Raw genomic sequence first — 19277 nt, forward strand, 5'->3', positions numbered from 1 at the left:
CACTGAAGGGCGGCATGCACAGTCACAGCCTCGATCATAACCCCTTGGTGTGCTGCAAGGTCCTCGCTACGCTATTGTTGGAAGGCCTCCGCGCCGGCTGGATTCTCAGCGCTAGCCCGTGCTAGGGCCACTGCCGAGTCGGTGGTGGCTGGAGGGTCACTATTCCATCTGGTACACGGTTGTGGTGGTCGTGTGGACCCTCACATAGGTGTGGCCGGGGAGTCGGCCACCTGTGCTACGGCCTTGGTGGTCTTCTTTTTGGGTAGCATCCTACCTCTATTTGTACTTCTATGTTTGAGTCCCCACAGACAACGCTCTGTTGTTGCAAGAAAATATCTTTCACGAACAAGTGCGACGAGAGCCTCCTCTAGAGGGACGACTCAAGCTTGGAGAGGTGGAGAGGAAAGAACACCGATGTGTTTTTATCACCAAGAGATTGGCCTTTGGCCTGATGGTTATGGATTTGTATTTATAGTGTTATTCAGGGTGTAAATATACAAATATACCTTTACAGAGATAGCGATGCGAGTTACCGCCATGCTACAGGGACTTGAGGCTAGTCGAATTACACAACTTAGTCTCAGGCAAAATACATCTACCCATAACTAGCAGATATTATCTACTATGGTAAATACAATGATGTAGATGATCCAGATGGTGCGATACTCGATTGGTCGTCAATTGTGGTACGACGCCGTACTGTCCCAAATGTCAGGATGACCTTCACTTGTATTGGGATGCCAGGATAGCCACCACTTTCGGCATTAAATACTGATCACTTTCTTGCAAGTGGAGGACAGCTCAAGGGCCCCTTCTAACTGATATTTCTTCAAGGCTTGATGTCCCACTTCTCAAGCTTCGGAGAACTTGCCTAGGCTTTGGTGGAAGACCGAGACTACAAGAGGCTGAGGGCTATGGAGAGCTCTGAAAACCCGAAAGACTTTTGAGGATCTGAGATTCACAAACATAATTTGACAGGACTAATGACACTAAGAGTCCTTAAAGGTGGTCCCAGCAATTCTTTGCGGAGACTATCAAGTTCTCCTATCTCAAAAGCAGTGATCGAAGATGTTCACGATCTTCAAAAGCTGCACTTCTAGCCGAGGATTCAGAGCCCAAAGGCTCCGGAACCGCTCTTGATAGCGACCCTATATTAATGTCTGCACGCTAGGTATTTTTCCCTCCCAACCGGCGTCTGTGAACAGTAGGCGCACCTAAACCCCGGGAAAAGAGTAAAATAGCCCCAGCGCGGCGCCACCGGCGACTCTGGCTTTTAACACCGAATCCTAATCCACCATTAACGCCCTCCGCTCGAGCTCGATTCCTATCGCAGCGAAGCACGCGCGAGTTCCCCGTTCCGTCTATAAACCCGCGCCTCCCATCCTCTCCCTGCCCCCTCTCATCGCGGGATCCGAGGGAGCGCGAGGCGTCGATGCTCACGTGCATCGCGTGCTCCAAGCAGCTCCCCGGCGGCGCGCCGCCGCCGCGCGAGCCGCCGGAGGACGACGACGACAACGCCATCGCCGGAGGCGGGGGTGACTCGGTGACGACGCCCAGCACGAGGCAGGCCATCAAGGCACTTACCGCCCAGGTGGGTTGCTGTGCTTGGGCTTAGAGTTCTTGAAATGCTCCCCTTGGGGTGACGAAATCGTGGGGTTGTTCTCCGTGCCTTTATGATATCTCGATCACAAAGCAGACCATGGTTTCAACCGTTGTTGGTTGAGATTTAGTGTTGAATTTGCTGTTCTTTCCTGATCAAATGTACCTTTCCTTGGCCTGGGAGAAGCAGAAACTGGTACGAATTTGACATACTTTGGGGTTTTGAGGTATTGGGATGGCTCGATGTCTCGAAAATCTCGAGGCTTGTTGAAATTGTTGGTAGAAAGTTTGCGGCGATGTGAAGTGTGAGTTGGGCAATACGATTGATGGGAGTTTCTCTTGGGTTTCAGATCAAGGACATGGCGCTGAAGGCGTCGGGCGCGTACCGGCACTGCAATCCGTGCGCTGGCTCGTCGGCGTCGCGGCGGCACCACCCGTACCACCACAGCGGCCCGTATGCGGACTCCGAGGTGGCATCCGGGTTGGACCGCTTCCACTACGCCTACCGGCGCGCCGGCAGCCCCGCGGCCTCGACCATGAGGCTGCCCAGCGGAGGCGCCATGTCCAGCGGCGACGTCACTCCGTCGGTGAGCGCGCGCACCGACTTCCTCGCCGGTGATGAGGAGGAGGAAGAGGAGACGGCGGCGGGGGGCAGCGAGGACGACAAGACGAAGGAATGGGTCGCTCAGGTGGAGCCTGGGGTGTTCATCACCTTCCTCTCTCTGCCACAAGGCGGGAACAACCTGAAGCGCATCCGATTCAGGTGAGGTCTTGCGCTCATCCGTGCCAAAGTTTGCATCTTTGTAGAACTTGAGTTCTTTTTGGTTCAGATTTTCTTTCTTTTGATGTGGTGGATTCACATTTTCCATTGCCCAGGCAACGAAAACATAATTTTACAGTTCAGATTTTCTTCTTTTGATGTGAAGGATTCGAAAACATAATTTTTATGTGCGGTACTTTGATTTTAGTAAAATTGTACAATTTATTTGCTTTATTTTCTTTATTGCTATTTGATTTGCTTGAATTCTAGGATATTTCATGAGAAAGGTTCTTGCGAGTTTTGAGGGGGCAAAATGAAGAAGTTACAATTCCAGAAAAGCTGTAGCGGCTAAGCCCAGGAAAGTTTAAACCTTGGTCTCTTAAGAGAAATTTGGAGTTCCAGCAAACTTGTTTTGTTTGTTTGAGTTTTCCCGTTGTTGACTTGTTTCTTTTCCGCCTTTGCTTTGGAGGGAAGTATGGAATTCGAAGAAAAAAAAGGAGATTGTCCACTAAGGATAACATTGAGAAGAAAGGGATAAATGCGTGCCTATCTTTTAAAGAGTCAAAAGGAAAGTCTGGTCCATTATTGCCCCTTTCAAATGCGCAGAAGATAGATCACTTTGGGTACTCATGATTATTTGAATTAGAATTAGAAGGAATTTTTTGAGAAGTGCACGATAGATTTCTAAATTTGGGGGAGCCGTGTGAGAATCTCAACATCTGCAACTTCTGTGCATGAGCTGCAGGCCTTCTGCAATTCCAAGAGATTTCTCTTCCGATATAAGTTATTTTTGTATATTTCTTATTTCATAGAAAAATTACTTGGCTTTGTCACCAAGAAAAGAGACGTTAAGATGTTTTGCCATTAGTTTAGCATTTAATCAACCGTTTGAAGTGTGTCTGTACAGTGTGGCATTGAACGGATGGGATGAAGGCACATGATTTTTTTATGTGGATCTCTCATTTCTCAAAGCATCATGTGTTGATTCCGACCAAATTTCCATTCTTCAAACGGTACGCTGCCGTTTGAACTGCTTGGGGCTACGGGCATGATTCCTACAAACAGCATATAGTAATCACTCACATGCTGCAGCAGGATGAAATCTGGATCTGTCTGCCTTTATGCTGTAGAGTTAATAGATTTATACTTCTAAACTATTTGTCAGAGGAGAGTTAGCAAATGTCATTCAGCATTGAGTTCAATTACAAAGAATAGCTCTGAAGCCTAGTTTATACATTACCGCTTTTCTGAATTGGTATCTCATTAATCTAATTGGGCACCTCCAACCCCCAGCTTATCCGGGGAGCCAGACAACCTAGATCATTGGATTGGTTGCACTTTTTTTGCTATTTTATTTGAGTAGTGCTTCCTTTCTAGGTATAGATCTTATAAATGACTCTTACAAACGTGATATATACACTATAAAGGGGGGGGGGGAGATGCTAGTAAAATCTGTAACGATAAATTCTGAATTTTTGGATTGATTAAGTAAAGTCATTTTTTTGAACGGAATGTATTATTAAGAATATTATGAGAGAAGCTCCTCAGTGCATGCTACTTTGATTGCCTGCCACCAGTAATGACACGTGGAAAGATGGCGTAAATGAAAGATTGCTATGTTATCGGGGGAAGACAAACTGATTTTTTTAATGTGTCCACTTGTAGCTTATTTTCTTGATTCTAGATCTAGGCAAGAAGGTGCCTTTTAGAATTTGACTTGGGGCGCCATGGTTGCACACATTTCAAATTGCTTTGTTGTCTTAGATGCACTAAACATCATTTCATACTTCGCAGACCTAATGTAACTCGTGCTGAGTGTGGCTTAGATATTCACAACTATTAATTGCGAGGTCCACACATCTACACAGCTAGCAGTGAAGCAGATGATGGGCTTTTTTGGGGGTTGGGGAGTTCTTTTCTAATCAAAAGACATTCTAGTCACCTACTAACCTTCTGTATAAATCACACCCTTTATTCTCACTTCCACAACTATGCCCACATCAATGTAAAACCCCCACCATCGCAAGAGGCTTGCCAAGAATTGGTGCTTTGATTAACCACAGGATACCGCAGGAGCAACCACTTTTTGTCATATGTGAAGATTAGTTCAATAGAACTCAACCAATTATGTTCTAAATGAAACACCCATTTACCAAACGTCCATTGATGTTTTCTGCATAGTGGAACATTGATAGCGATTACCATTTTAGCTATTTGCCTACAGTAGGTTCTAATTCGTAGGCAATATTAAATGTTTGTCAGAAAGCTTAGAGAAGAATCCATGCCCAAGAGGCAGACCCTTTTGTACCTAGTTTCCAGTGCAAGCTCAATGTTAACCCCACTTTTCTGATATTGCCCTTGGAATGTGAAACTACCTTTAGGCATGATCTATGCGGGATTTTCCCTATTGGCTATTGTAAGTGTGAGAGGTAGTCAGCTAATAAATTCAATTTGTTTCATACTTAATTAGTAGGAATGGATGGATATATGAGCATGCCAATATGGTTTGATCAAGAAAAAAATGTTACTGAAGGAAGCAAAATTTAATCATGATTTGTACCTTACTATGCTTGCTCCCTGCTTCTGATGATCATATAACCTTACCAGTATCTGCTGTGCTCCTTTGTGCATGAACTGATGCATAATAGCCGTGAGATGTTCAACAAATGGCTAGCACAAAGATGGTGGGCTGAAAATTACGAGAAAGTCATGGAGCTTTACAATGTTCAGAAGTTTAACCATCAAGCTGCTCCTCTCCCTAGCACTCCAAGGTCTGATGACGATGAGGTATGAGCCCCTTCGAATCACCTTTCAAGATGTTTTGATGATTTGAGACATGCCTTCTTATCTTGTCTACCCGGTGTGTCATTGTTTGCACCTCATACAGAGCACCAAAGAGGATAGCCCAACTACGCCTCGACTTAACAAGAAGCATCTATCAAGTACTTTCCACAGACCACTAATGGGTAGTGGAGCGATAGGATATTTATCATCAGATTCTCTTGAGCACCAACCCAATCACCTTGGCAATGGTTACCGCCATCACCGCTACCTTGGACACCAGTGTTATGATTCAGTTGGAATGGCATCAACACCTAAGTTGTCAAGCATTAGTGGGGCAAAGACAGAAACTTCATCAATGGATGCGTCAATGAGGACAAGCTCATCCCCTGAAGAGATGGATCAATCTGGTGAACTCTCGGCCTCTGTTAGCAACGCTAGTGACACAGAAAGGGAATGGGTAGAAGAGGATGAGCCTGGTGTGTATATTACTATTCGGGCTTTGCCTGGTGGCATCAGAGAACTCAGGCGCGTCAGATTCAGGTTTGCTGTGTTCTACTTATGATTGTGGTTTGTAGATAGGATTGTCTTACTGGGTTTGTGAATAGGATTATTATGTGGGTGCAATTGTTCTATGCTCATTTAGGGCCCCGACTTTGCAAAGATGTCACTACTCAATTAACCAACTAATTTGGTACTTTAACAGGCTTCCATCAAAATATTGGGTGGAAAGTCAACCTTAGTATCCCAGTAGTAATCTAGGCCTGATAGATAGCAGCCTGGATCACTTGAAATTTCATAGAAGCGAGATTTTGGTATATCTTATTTATCGAGTCCACTGTTCTAGCTAAATATCACAAGAGTGAAATGTTAATGCTTACGTGTCACAAATGTGAAATGTTCTTCGTTTTTTTGAGAGAAAGTAAGTGTTGGTTGATTATAAATCAAGAATCTCTGTCCTTTTTCTTGCTGTGGTAAAAAAATTACTCTTTATGGTTGTTCTTCATGCAGCCGAGAGAGATTCAGTGAGATGCATGCCAGGTTATGGTGGGAAGAGAACCGGGCGAGGATACATGATCAGTATCTCTGATAGAAGACATTCAATTGTATTCGTTACCAACTGCTACTTCCAACATCAATCTCAGATGGAAGCAATTTGTGTACATTGGGCACTAACATCGTGTCGTCAGGTTTGCTCTGTGCCTGCTCAACAATGACCACAGCAGCGAGGACTGCTTTCATCACATGTTTTTCTTCTCTGCGTTGTCATAAGTTTGTATAGGCGGTTTGTGCAAGAAAACTTCGAGGAATTGCACTTTTTATCAGCCAGTGTTTGCTGTTTAGGAAAAGTAAAAGGTGTTCATACCATCAACCGATGTTGCAGATTCTTTCCTTTTCTTTTTGAAGAAGAAGACGTTCATATTGGGTTTTGGCATGTTTAGTGTCTGTTTTTACGGTACAAGTGAACGGTGTAAGAGCTACCCGCGAAGTGTTACATATTCCAATTTCCTTCATGATTTGCTTTATGCTCATAAGCTGTCATAATCTTACAGACTAACACCGGCGCAAAACTGATGGCTTTACATTCAAATTATGTTGGCCTAGATGTGAAAATGCCAGTCCCAACTCCCGATATCATGGTTAGTACAAATTATTGTCGCGTAAAGTCGTTGTCGTGCGTCAAGTTTTGTGAGGGGTGCGTGGGGGAGGGGGGGCGTTGCCATTTTTTGCCATTTGAACTATCAGTTCCGAGTATTGTCAGCACACTAACAGAAAACCAGGAATAAGTAATTCAACTTTGTAAGGGAAACAATCTACAAATGTCGAAGATTCAAGTGCGCTATGATGAATTGCGAACTACAGGCAAACTAGTATGCCAGAAGCTGATGCTAAGCATTTTCAAATCGTGTGCTGCCTGCCTACCTTGCTTTCACAGGAGAAATGCTGTACCAGAATTGGAAAGACTGATGAAACCAGAAACCAGTTTGCTCGTCCCAATCAAGGGCTGTAGGCGAATCACTTTTGGGCGGAATAATAATAATTCAGACCTGATATTCTCATCTTTTTGTCAGTGTGTCATCGCCAGGAAACAAAAATTCTGACGATATGTCTTAATTCACTGTTCCGAGGCATGATGTGGACGAACTTATGTTCCATGTTCCAGAGTAGCATCTTTCAATGTCAGCAAGTAGTATTATTTTCTCAATATAAATTCACAAACCAGAGGCCATGTATGAAGATAGTTCCAAAATTCTACTGAACTAGCCCTTTCGAAAACATTCGACCGGACAACGAATGACTGAAACAACACAAAATGGAACGCTGAATCAGGATAAAAATCTTACAGAAGAATTCAGAATTCTAGTCAAGAAAATAAGCTGCTAACAAGGACCAATCCAACTACAATAACATAACAATAGCTATTACTCCTTGTTTTTAAGTGCAACTCTCCAACAAGAACATGCTAACCCGGTCTGATTTACATTTTACACGCGCGTCTCCATGCTGAAAATCCTTTTTTCTCCTCGCTTACGGCCGTGAGATCTCCATCGGCCTTGATTCACCGATTACGCGCTCGGAGCCGCCTTTCGCCGCCTCCACGTCGCCGTCGTCACCATCGTCGTCTTCATGGCCATTTTCCCTGACCAACGGCACGTACTGCGGTTCCTCCTGGTAGATGCTGCACATCCGGAGGTAGAGAGCACTACCGCGAGCACCACGGTGGCGGACAGGTACCAGCTGAACTGCAGGTTGACGAGCGCCTTAGCGCGGGCTAGCGCGCCTCCTTCGTCGTGGCACCGCACGACGTCGTGCCCGTCTTCGTGGTTCAGGAAGCACCCATTGGGCAGGAGCGCCGGCGTCCACAGCATGCGTGAATGTTGGGTCCGAGACCACTGGATCACGTGCGCGACCACTCCGAATTCACAACAGTGCAAGCGATCAGGCTTCTCGATCACCCGAGCGATCAGAAGTATGAGATCACGCCAACTCACAACCACCAGTTACGACCAGCTTGAGCGACCAGTCGTACGTGCTCGACCACAACTAGTCTGGCTATCCGTCCTGTATATGCTGCTCTCAATCACGCCGATCGACCAGCAATATCTAGCTACTCCTGAGTCGCGTACTACTCTGTGAGAACAAACTCACGTATCTCGACGAGAAGCAAATAGAACGTCAAACAACAAAAATTCGACGAGAACAATAAAACAAGGCAAAAACTCTCTGGAGAAAATTTTAGACTCTATTCAACTCGTGATTTGCACGACTCTGTGTCTTACTTACAAAAATTAGATATTACAACTCATATTTATAGCAACATGCTAACTCCGAATCCTAACACGAATCGTGCCATTTCACAATCCGACTCCGACTCGAACTCTAACTACTCTCGTGTATACCGCACGATCGAACCTTGCAAGTTACGAACAGGACTCTAGACAATCGAGTCCCTGATGCCTACGGTAAGGATTAAGTCCAACATACCCCCCTTAATCTTGTCGTGGGTCTAGATCACGAACTCCCAAAAAATATCGCATGACCACCAGCTTCACCACCGGTAATGCCTTCGTTAGAGCGTCAACTCGCTGCTCCTCCATGCAGATGAAATCTACCTCAATCTGCCCTTCTTCAACGCACTCACAGATAAAATGAAACTTGGAGTCAATGTGTTTACTGCGGCCATGAAATACTGGATTCTTCATCAAAGCAATCGCTGATTTGTTATCAACAAATAATTTGACTACTTTGGGCTCTTCTCCTGTCAACTCCCCCAACAGACTTCTAAGCCACAGTGCTTGGCATGCCGTCGCCATTGCCGCCATAAACTCAGCCTCGCAGTAAGACAAAGCCACCGTTTTCTGCTTCTGCGAGTTCTATGACACCAGGCTATCATTAATGTAGAAAGTCATACCTCCAGTACTCTTTCTGTCATCCATGTCACCAGCCAGATCACTATCTGTGTAGCCGGTGATCAGCTCTGTTTCTCCTCCTCTGACCTGCACAATACCATAATACACAGTGCCCTTCAAATACCGAAGAATCTGCTTCACTACCTTGTGATGCATTACCATGGGTATCTCCATGAATCTGCTTGCCACTTCGACAGCAAAAGAAAGATCAAGTCTTGTATTGAGTAAATACCTCAGGTAACCGATGATGCGACGATACTCAGTTGCATCCACCGACTATCCATCTGGATCCTTATATAGTTGTGCCCTTTGTTCCATGGGGAATTTTGTGGGATTGCAATCCAGCATACCGAATTGACCAAGAACCTTTTTCGCATACGCTGTTTGCTTGATTGTAATTTGCCCATCTTCTTGCGTTACCTCAATCCCGAGATAGTAATTTAGCAATCCGAGATTAGTCATCTCGAACTTACTCATCATCTGCTGCTTGAATCCCATGATCTCCTCTGGACTATGTCGGCTTGTTCCTCTTGTGTATACGGCGTGATCTTGAGCACACTTCACAAAATCAAGTTGCTTTAAGCTTCTATCAAGCTGGATATTCCAGGCCCATGGCGCTTGCCGAAATCCATACAGTGCCTTGCTAAGTTTGAGCACAAGATGCGATTTGTTCTTAACTACAAATCCCTCCGGCTGGGTCACGTATACTTCCTCTTCGAGCTCACCATTTAAGAATGCTAATTTGACATCCAGATGATGAACTTGCGAACCTCGGTTGGCTGCAACAGCAAGGATGACGCGTACGGTGTCCAGCCTAGCCACCTATGCAAACACTTCTTCGAAATCGATTCCTTGCCGCTGCACATAGCCTTTCACGACCAACCTTGCTTTGTGCTTGATCACATCTCGAGGTGAGTTCTTTTTCAGTTTGTAAACCCATTTGAGCCTAATTGGCTTATGACCAACTGGCAACGCTGTGAGAGTCCATGTGTCATTCTTCTCTATAGACTCGATCTCCTTGGCCATAGCGTCCTCCCAGACCTACTGTCCAGCAGCCTCAAGGTAGCAAGATGGCTCCTCGGTCTCTACGCGCATGACATTTGCTTCCAAGTCTTCATCGAGATCCACCCTTGGAGCATCTCTCATGATGTCGTCAATGTACCTATATCACACAGGGCCCTCATCAGTGCTGCTGCTCCTGCTCGATAGCGGTGTGGCTCGATCATCCACCAGCAATTCCAGTGCTGGCAGCACCACTAGATTTGTGGGGGTCGTTGGAGAGTCGGCTGTCATGCGTGCCGCAGCGCGTCTCCTGGTTACTGGCCCTTCCGGCGTTAGCTCGCTAGCCAGCGGAGTCGATGAAGGAGCTTGGTCATCATGTGCCGCGGGCGTTGGCACACCTGCCGGACCACCCGCGAGTGGCATAGAGCCGCTCACCATCGGCTCAGTGCTAATCGCCTCCTTAACATCAAAATCAAACGGCTCTCCGCCACCTGTTCTTGTACACCAGCTTCACTCCATGCTTTCATTGAATTTAACATCACGGCTTACATGAATTTTCCTGTGCCTTGGATCAAAGAGACAATGCGCCTTGCAGCCGTCCTCAACGCCAAGATACACCATCGGCTGGCTTCGGTCGTCGAGCTTCTTCAAAAGTGGCGTTGTCACCTTCGCGTGTGCAGTGCGGCCAAACACATGAAGGTGCGCAAAATGCGGCTTCCTTCTGCTCCAAGCCTCAAACGAGGTGCGTTCATCCAGCGCCTTCGTCGGTAGGCGGTTCAGCAGATACACCGCGTGCTGCACCGCCTCCCCCCAAAACCTTCCAGTCGCGTTCATGCTCTTGAGGAGGGACCTCGCCATCGCCATCACGGTCCTATTCCTCCGCTCCACCACGCAATTTTGTTGTGGCGTGTATGGCGCGATGAGGTGCTATTTGATCCCGGCCTCCTCGCATAACTGGGTGAACTCAGCAAAGAGGAATTCCCCGCCGCGATCAATCCTTAACGTCTTGATGCGTTGCCCGCTCGTGTTCTCAGCCTGCAACTTGAACTTTCTAAACATGAAGCAAGCTTGGTCCTTTGACTTGATCACGAACACCCACATCCACTATGAGTAATCATCAACAATTAACATGAAGTAACTCTTACCGACGAGAGTCGAATGTGTGATCGGCCAACAAAGGTTAGCATGTAGTAGCTCCAGTGGCTTCTCCGCCCTGAAATTTGCCGCTGCCAGGAACGGCTGCCTCACCTGCTTTGCCAGCAAACACCCGTAACATAACTTATTTGGGTGTGTGATCGGCGGCACTCCTGTCGCCATTCCCTTGTCGACGAGCAGCTTCATAGCAATGAAGTTGACGTGACTGAGCCTCGCATGCTAGAGCCACGCTGGATTTTCAAGGCTGGTTAAGAGATACACCAGCGTCGCTTGATGCAGCTCAATCTTGTAGAGGCGATTTGGAGTTCGCCTCACTTTCATTAGAAACAGTGCAGGACTACTACCATACACACATAGATGTTCAGCATACATGATCACCTTGTGTCCAACCTCGGTAAGTTGTCAAGGCTGATGATATTGCTGCACAGTCTTGGAATATAGTAGACTTCCTACAACAGCCACTGGTCGCCGTTCTTGCAGCTGAACACGACAGACCCTAAGTCCATGATCTGCACCATGGAGCCCTCCCCGAACTTCACCTTGCCAGTGACACCTTCATCCAGCTCTCTGAACTTTTCTTTGTCGCTGGTAATGTGATTACTGACCCCATTGTCCAGGTACCAGACCTCAGAGCTGGAGCCTCCCTCCGTTGTATCGCGTAGTACCGGCTTCACTTTCTCCTCATTCAGCAATATGGCTCCCCGCTGGTGCTGCTGTTCTTGTGCTGGCTGTTTTGACACCACAAGTAGCAGGGCCGGCTCGGTGTCGTCAGCACGAGTGAGATGAGTCTCCTCTTCCTTCTTCTTCGGTGCCTTGCACTCGTTCGCGTAGTGCCCCATCTTGTGGCAGTTGAAGCACTTGGTGTGGCTCTTGTTGCAGCGACTGTCGCCCGAGCCGCTCTCCTCATCATCGCGTGACATCCCGCCGCGACCACCTCTGCCACAACCTCTGCCGTGTCCACGACCACCCCTGCCGCTGTTGCTGCTATCTACAGCAAGGAGGGATTTGCCCTTGTTGCTTCATGAGGAGTTGCCACCATCCTTCTTCTGTCGTGCCTGCCACTTCGGCCTGAGTGAACAGAAGCTGGCTGTCGCCGATGCTATTGCCACCGAATGCACGCGGGCGAGTATGTTCTTCAAACGCCTTAAGCCGCCCCACGGCTTCCTCGAACGACATCTTGTCGAGGTCATAGAACTACTCGATCCTGGCGATCACACTTAGGAATCGATCCGGGAGCATCGTCGAGCGTCTCCCCTAAGTTTGCGTACCTGATGGACATGCTATTGAGCCTTCCAGCGTATTGGTCCAGGCTCTCTCCCTCCTGCATGCGCATGGCATTGAAGTCGCTCTTCAACATTAGAAGTTGCGCGTTCTTGACGTGATCTGCACCGATGAACCTTGTCTTGAGACAATCCCAGACCTCCTTCTTAGTTTTCTTCCTTGCCACCTGCATCAGGAGATCCTTCAGGAGCGCTTGGAAGAGATGCGACCTCACCTTCTTATCCGTCTTCTCGTCGACGGCCTCACTGAGCGCTGGCTCGACTGCCTCCCAGACGCCTTGATCTTCCATCATCGCCTGCACGCGAATCACCCAGCTCGTGTAGTTCGTCGTCGTCAACTGCGGGTACAAGAACGGCCCACCACCGCTCTCCCGCGCCACCTCACCCTGAGGTACGATTGATATCTTCATGAGTTAGTGCTGTGCACTACGAGCTCTGATACCAGATGTTGGGTCTGACCACTGGATCATGTGCGCGACCACTCCGGATTCGCGACAACGTAAGCGACCAGGCTTCTTAACCACCCGAGCGACCAGAAGTATGAGAGCACACCAACTCACGACCACCAGTCACGACCAGCTTGAGCGACCAGTCGTACGTGCTCGACCACGACTAGTCTGGCTATCTGCCCTGTACGTGCTGCTCTCAATCACGCCGATCGACCAGCAATGTCCAGCTACTCCTCAGTCGCGTACTACTCTGTGAGAACAAACTTGCGTATCTTGACGAGAAGCAAATAGAATGTCAAACAACAGAAATTCAACAAGAACAATAAAACAAGGCAAAAACTCTCTGGAGGAAATTTTAGACTCTATTCAACTCGTGACTTGCACGACTCTATGTCTTGCTTATAAAAATTAGAGATTAGAACTCATATTTATAGCGACTTGCTAACTTTGAATCCTAACACGAATCGTGTCATCCCACTATCCGACTCCGACTCGAACTCTAACTACTCCCGTGCATACCGCACGATCGAACCTTGCAAGTTACGACCAGGACTCTAGACAATCAAGTCCCCGAGACCTACGACAAGAATTAAGTCCAACAGTGACTATGAACCACGCGCCCTGGAACATCAGGCTCGCCGACCACACCAAGCTCACCGTGAAGTTCCTGGGCGTGGCGACGCCGAGCACAGTTGTGGCCAGCGTGACAGCGACGACACCCTGCAGTAGCAAGTGGTACTGGCCCTCCACACCCGTGTGGTCCGCTGAGCGGAGGTGGAAGAACATCAGCTGTTGCGCGAACGCCGCGGCGGCGACGAGCATCGACACCGTGTCCCGATACAGCACCCAGACACGGTCGAGGTGGATGCCGACCGCAGCGTAGACAAGCAGCTCGAGTGAGATGGACGCGTGCTCGAAGTTGTGGAGGTGGTCGGCAGGCACGGTGCCGTCGTCATCCAACGGCTGGTGCCTCGTCGGGTCGACGACGAGCTCCATGAGGATGGATGCGATGGTGCCGGTGATGACGAGGATAAGCTCGAGGTGGCGGATGCCTCGAACGGGAACTAGACGAGCGCAGCGTAGGAGCTGGGCCGCAACAGGAAGAGCCTGATGTGGTTGTAGAGATGCCACAGCCCAAAGATGAGGAAGCCGACGCCCAGTGCGACGTGGCCGACGAGCATTCCCATGGCCACGGCGGCTTGAGCTGGGCTGGAGTTCGGCTATAGGAGAGGAAGGTGGCAAGTGATGGTGTAGGCATGTAGAGGGGTTTGAAGCTGAGGTTTCGTGGGATTTTAAGATGGTTGGATCGTCGGTTTGAAAGGTTTAACAAGCTTCTTTCGTTAAGTTCGATGGGTTTGTTTCATGGGGTTGCTTGTTGCAGCTACCAAGCTAGGTCAAAATTATTCTGCGCACGTGAGCAGAGGAACGATCAACTTTCCGACAGCCAAAAAGTATCCATTTTTGGACAAAAAAAATTCCCCACAACTTTCCTTTTTTGAAAAATTTTCAAAAAAAACTTTTCCAAACAAATTTTGAGAGAAAAGATATCGAGAAAAAGTTTTAAGGAAAAGTTATCAAGAAAAAGTTTAAGTTATTGAGAAAAAGTTACCTCAAAGTTTTGAGAAAAAAAAGTTATCGAGAAAAATTTGGCTTAAAAGTTTGCAAGAGAAAAAGTTATCAAGAAAAGTTTGACTCAAAAGTTTTGAGAAAAAAGTTAATGAGAAAAATTTAGCTCAAAAGCTTTGAGAAAAAGTTTTCACAAGAAAAGTTTGGAATAAAATTCAGCACAAACCTTTTTAACAAAATTTTCAATACGAACTTTTTTATACAAATTTTTCCAGCACAAAAAATTCAACTGTGTGTGGCCCAATCAGCACGAGACCCAGCCGAGTCCATAGGCCGCTCCCCATCTGGGCCTCCCGCCCCCCTCTCCCTACCTCTGCCCGGGTGTCCGCGCGCTCCGACTGCCCATCACCTGTTACTTGGGCACACGCGGACACCCACGAAACAGGATTAGTGAGCTATCAAGTGTCAAAACAAATTAAAGACGACCTACATGGAATGAATCGTCTGTATGCTGATATAAATACACATGTAATGTCTGAAAATGAAACTTGCTACCACTAAGCATAGAGGGCAAACATGTAGCTGTTAGACTGGCAAACATCTCTAGCATAAATTCGTAAGCCTATTTGGCAAAGCTTCGGTAAAAAAAAAAAATCATAGAGTTGAAGCTGGGATACACTTTGGATGAGCAATCTTATTTTTATTTTACATTAAACATAGAGGTTTAAACAATTTTATTTTGAACTACAACTCCAGATAAGAAGACCGGGAGCTGCAGCGCTGTCAAACGACATTATAGCTCCATGTTTACCTTATGTTGACCATGCATGATTTGGTAAAATTAGCTCAAAGGCACATCACATGTTCGGTATTTTCTACGTTACTCACTAAAAGTTCACTTCTACAGGAACGATGTAATCTAACAGCCTATTAGTGACAGATTCTTGAAACCGTCTCTGGAAATTTATAGTAGACGGTCCAACCTTTTGACCGATAATGACCACAACAGAAAGTATCATGGATAATAAATTGTTATCGATGGTTCTATTTTAAAAACAGTTGGTGATAATGGTCACCTGATTGTTTTCTTTTAAAAAACAATTAGTAATATATCATCACTGATGGTTTGTTAATCGTCAGTGATAATATTTTTGTAAATAATAATTATGAGGAATAACATTTTCACTATTAATAATTTTGATAAAAAAAATCATAATTTAATAATTTTGATGAAAAAATATTTTCAGAATTAATAGTTTTGATGAAAAAATATTTCATAGCTAATAATTTTTACAATTAATAACTGACAATTATATTGTCACAGTTAATATGTTTGTAGTAGTTGCAGCCTCTACTAAAAGTCACAATTATTAATTTAACAATCAATAATTTTCACAATTGATAATTTTGGTCATAAATGACCGAGCATTGCAAATACGTAATGACATTTCAAATATTAATTTAAGTTTAACAGAGGACTGAGCAGGCAATGCCCTATCAATCTATGGGTTCGGAAGAAGTCCTGATGTCGCCTAGAGTTCGGCTCAAGCATCTAAACCGGTTCCCTGAGCCTAAGGTCAAATAGGGCTTTCACACCCTCTTCACTCCCGCAAATTAGTCACTCCCTCTAGTCATAAATATTTGTTATTCTCGATATGACATAGTCTACATAACACAACTTTGAACAATAATTTCTACTAAGATATATTTTATGAAACTCAGTACAACTATAGTATTATGATTGTATTTTATGAGGCAGTAAGATAAACCTAGTCTAAATATCTAAAATTATATTGAGTCAAAGTATTAAAAGTTTGAACCGAATGTATGTTCAAAACGACAAGATCGTTACTGAAGGGACAATGGAGCATCATTTTATATCTATAGCACATGTCAATCCTAGAGTCAATTTTAGCTTTCTTTATTCTTTTAAGAAATCCCTGTGTGTATCTAGTAGCTACTTAAGAAGTTAGCTCTAGGCGGGACGAATGACTTGCTGTACGTAACGTGCTAGTATTGCAAAGCTCAAATTAAGTTCCACATAAATACTCCAGCGCCCACCGGATTCCACGAAAACAATTAGCCCGTGTGGCCGTTCAAGTCATTTCTTCTGACCAAACTGATGTTTCACGCTTATTTATTCAATAAAGGAATAGAGTTCATGATGAACTAGCTTATATTTAAAAACCATTTGCTTCTTCGATTGCAAGTCTAGAAGGAACCTGCAGGAGATGAGATGAGATGAGGATGCCCGCACTTACCAAATAAGCTGAGTTAATCACTTGGTTCAAAGCCTTAAAAACGGGTTAAAAAGATCACTTGGTAACAAGATGCCGGTGTGCTGTCCAAACTAGAGAGTAGAGACCACGGTTTGGCTCACCTTTTTTCTACACTACCACCCCTACCATGAACAAGAGTTCTGCACCCGAAAATGATCCTTCTTTTTTTCTTTGAAGGAGATTCTTCCATCTTTGAGTGGACGCACACGAGAGTGCCTATCCACATTTATTTTTGCACACTTCCTAATTACCAGGCGCTGAAAAACAAGCTCTATCTCTCTGGTGATAAAGAACGACGGCCGCTAGCGGGAGTTAGATGGGACCTTTCTTTGTCGCCAGAACAACTCCTGAGGGAGAGAGGTTGGCTCGACAGAGAAGACGGGCATGGAGGCAGAGAGGCGAGACGGCGGGGGCACCATCGATCGTAGGCTGCGGAGGACCGCCGGATGGGGCGGGATGAGGGAGCTCCAAAATGAAGAGATTAGCGAGACGGCGTGCTGTAGACACGGATCTGGCAGCAAGGTGTCGACTAAGATGGCAGGAAGAGGGGTGGGCTAGGGAGCACGAAGTTCGCTTCGTCCAGAGGTTAAAGAAACGGTCCAACCTTTATATCTCCATCCGAGGTCACATTGGTCGCCTGAAAACAATAAATAAAACATGCGCCTTTAAAATAGTATTACCTTTATTTTTGAGGTGCACTACATGAGGCCCTAGGGACATCTTCACTGGATGGACTGAACCTAAGGGCCCAACTAAACTTAGGCCCAGACAGCCCATCGCACAGGTGATCAGTACGTGTAACAGGTACACACACTTCAGTGTACTTACAAGTGACCGTGAGCAACTAGTTTTGCATGCGACATATGCTTTCTAGTATCTTCTACACCTGCTCTGCAACGGGAAACACGCGCTTCTGCGGCGCGTCCCCGTCGACGATGAGGGCACCGCCGTCGCCGGCTGGCGGCTGAAGCTGCCTGTACTCCAAGCACCGGCAATCCACCCTGAGGCACAGGTACGCCGTCACGACCCACACCGCGGCGAGCGCCCAGCTGAACTGAAGGTTGGCCATCACGACCGCCCTCCGCGCCGCATCCTCCGTCGAGCACGCCACCGCGCTCTGCATGGCGGCGCTTCCCTGATCAACGCCGTGGCACCCCGTCGGCACGAGTGCCGGGACCCACAGCGCGAAGCCCATGACCATGAACCACATGCCCTGGAGCAGCACGGACGCTGACCTCACCACCGCCACGGCGAAGCTCCTTGGCAGGACGGCCGTGGCGGCCGTGGCGACGAGGGAGGCCGCCACCACTAGCTGCAGCAGCCAGTGGTAGTGGCCCTCGAGGCCGGCGTGGTCCGCGGAGTGAAACCGGAGCAGGAACAGCTCCTGCCCGAATACCGACGCGGCGAGCGCAGCCACCACGTCCCCAAGCGCGTCGCGGCGCCACGTGAGGTCGACGGCCAGCGCCACGGACGCGTAAACGGAGAGGTGGAGGTACATGGTGGCGTGCTCGAGGCTGTCCGGCTGGAGGGAGAGCGCGAGGATGGGGAAGTCGACGAGCTGGTCGACGATGGCGAGCACGGAGAAGGAGAGCAGGAGGTAGAGCTCCAGGTGCCTCAGGCCTGGCAGAGGCGACGGGAAGGGGAACCAGGTGGCGGAGCGGAACCCGGAGGCGCCCTTGAGCTTGTAGGCCCTGACGGTGTTGAGCGTGTGCCACACGCCGAGGATGGCGAAGGCCAGGCCGGGGAGGAAGTGGCCTAGGAAGGTGCCCATGGCTTACTCTTCGCTTGTGCTGATACTGGCCGGTGTTGGACTGTTGGCGTCTGTACGTGTGTGCAATGGCTTAAATAGGTACATGTAGAGTTCAGAGATGTGAACGACAGTGTTGCCATTGTTAGGAGTTTGGACATGGAAGAGGCAGAGCATGCACGCTTGTTTGGACTCCACTTCAGGAGGATTCAAGTTAGTGGTAGCTTGCATGGAAAAGAGCTGCAGGAACGTACCTGTAGTGCCAAGCTATATAATATGCAGGCAGGGCGAAAAGGAATGATCTACTAGTCAGTTTGTTGTGCGTGTCAACTTCGGTGTGTTGCTAGTCATTGCTCGATTGTTGCCGAATAGCGATGCTACAAGAAAACCTCCGATCCGATTCAGGATCGCAATTCAACATGGTGAGCATGCATCTGTTCATCTCCATTTCTGTTGATCAGAGGTTGATCTGGTTTCACCAACTGTCAATGTGCATAGCCATATAACTAACTGACGACGTATTTTATCTACGCTGCACCTTTATTTTTCCACTTTTCGTTTTGATAGCGACATCGAGGCACCCGTATCAACACATTGATTAGTGCTTTGACCACTCTACGTACCTAATCAAACTATAATATAAGCATACAAACACGACTTTGTGCTTTGTCACGGGCCTAGGACTCCTGGACCGGGCTGCAAGGCAAGACGGTGGCTGGCACCTTGAGCACGAATGGCTGCTGAAGAT

General features: G+C 47.2%; 2 protein-coding genes and 1 pseudogene across 2 annotated transcripts; 1 reads left to right on the forward strand and 2 right to left on the reverse strand.

Annotated features, from left to right (window-relative positions):
• Nucleotides 1-1111: 1111 nt before the first annotated feature.
• LOC133899743 (protein Brevis radix-like 1) lies at nucleotides 1112-6666 on the forward strand. The gene is made up of 5 exons (XM_062340799.1): nucleotides 1112-1591; nucleotides 1950-2362; nucleotides 5008-5146; nucleotides 5247-5683; nucleotides 6152-6666. The coding sequence occupies exons 1-5, from the start codon at nucleotides 1433-1435 to the stop codon at nucleotides 6228-6230; spliced, it is 1227 nt and encodes a 408-aa protein (XP_062196783.1). The 5' UTR covers nucleotides 1112-1432; the 3' UTR covers nucleotides 6231-6666.
• A 966-nt stretch (nucleotides 6667-7632) lies between these two features.
• LOC133898459 (uncharacterized) lies at nucleotides 7633-14124 on the reverse strand (annotated as a pseudogene).
• Nucleotides 14125-17447: 3323 nt separating this feature from the next.
• LOC133899397 (uncharacterized) lies at nucleotides 17448-18748 on the reverse strand. The gene has a single exon (XM_062340386.1). It carries the CDS (start codon nucleotides 18551-18553, stop codon nucleotides 17663-17665), a length of 891 nt encoding a protein of 296 aa, XP_062196370.1. The 5' UTR covers nucleotides 18554-18748; the 3' UTR covers nucleotides 17448-17662.
• Nucleotides 18749-19277: the final 529 nt, after the last annotated feature.

The sequence above is a fragment of the Phragmites australis genome, chromosome 18 (genome assembly GCF_958298935.1).
Source record: "Phragmites australis chromosome 18, lpPhrAust1.1, whole genome shotgun sequence".
NCBI classification, from domain to species: domain Eukaryota; kingdom Viridiplantae; phylum Streptophyta; class Magnoliopsida; order Poales; family Poaceae; genus Phragmites; species Phragmites australis.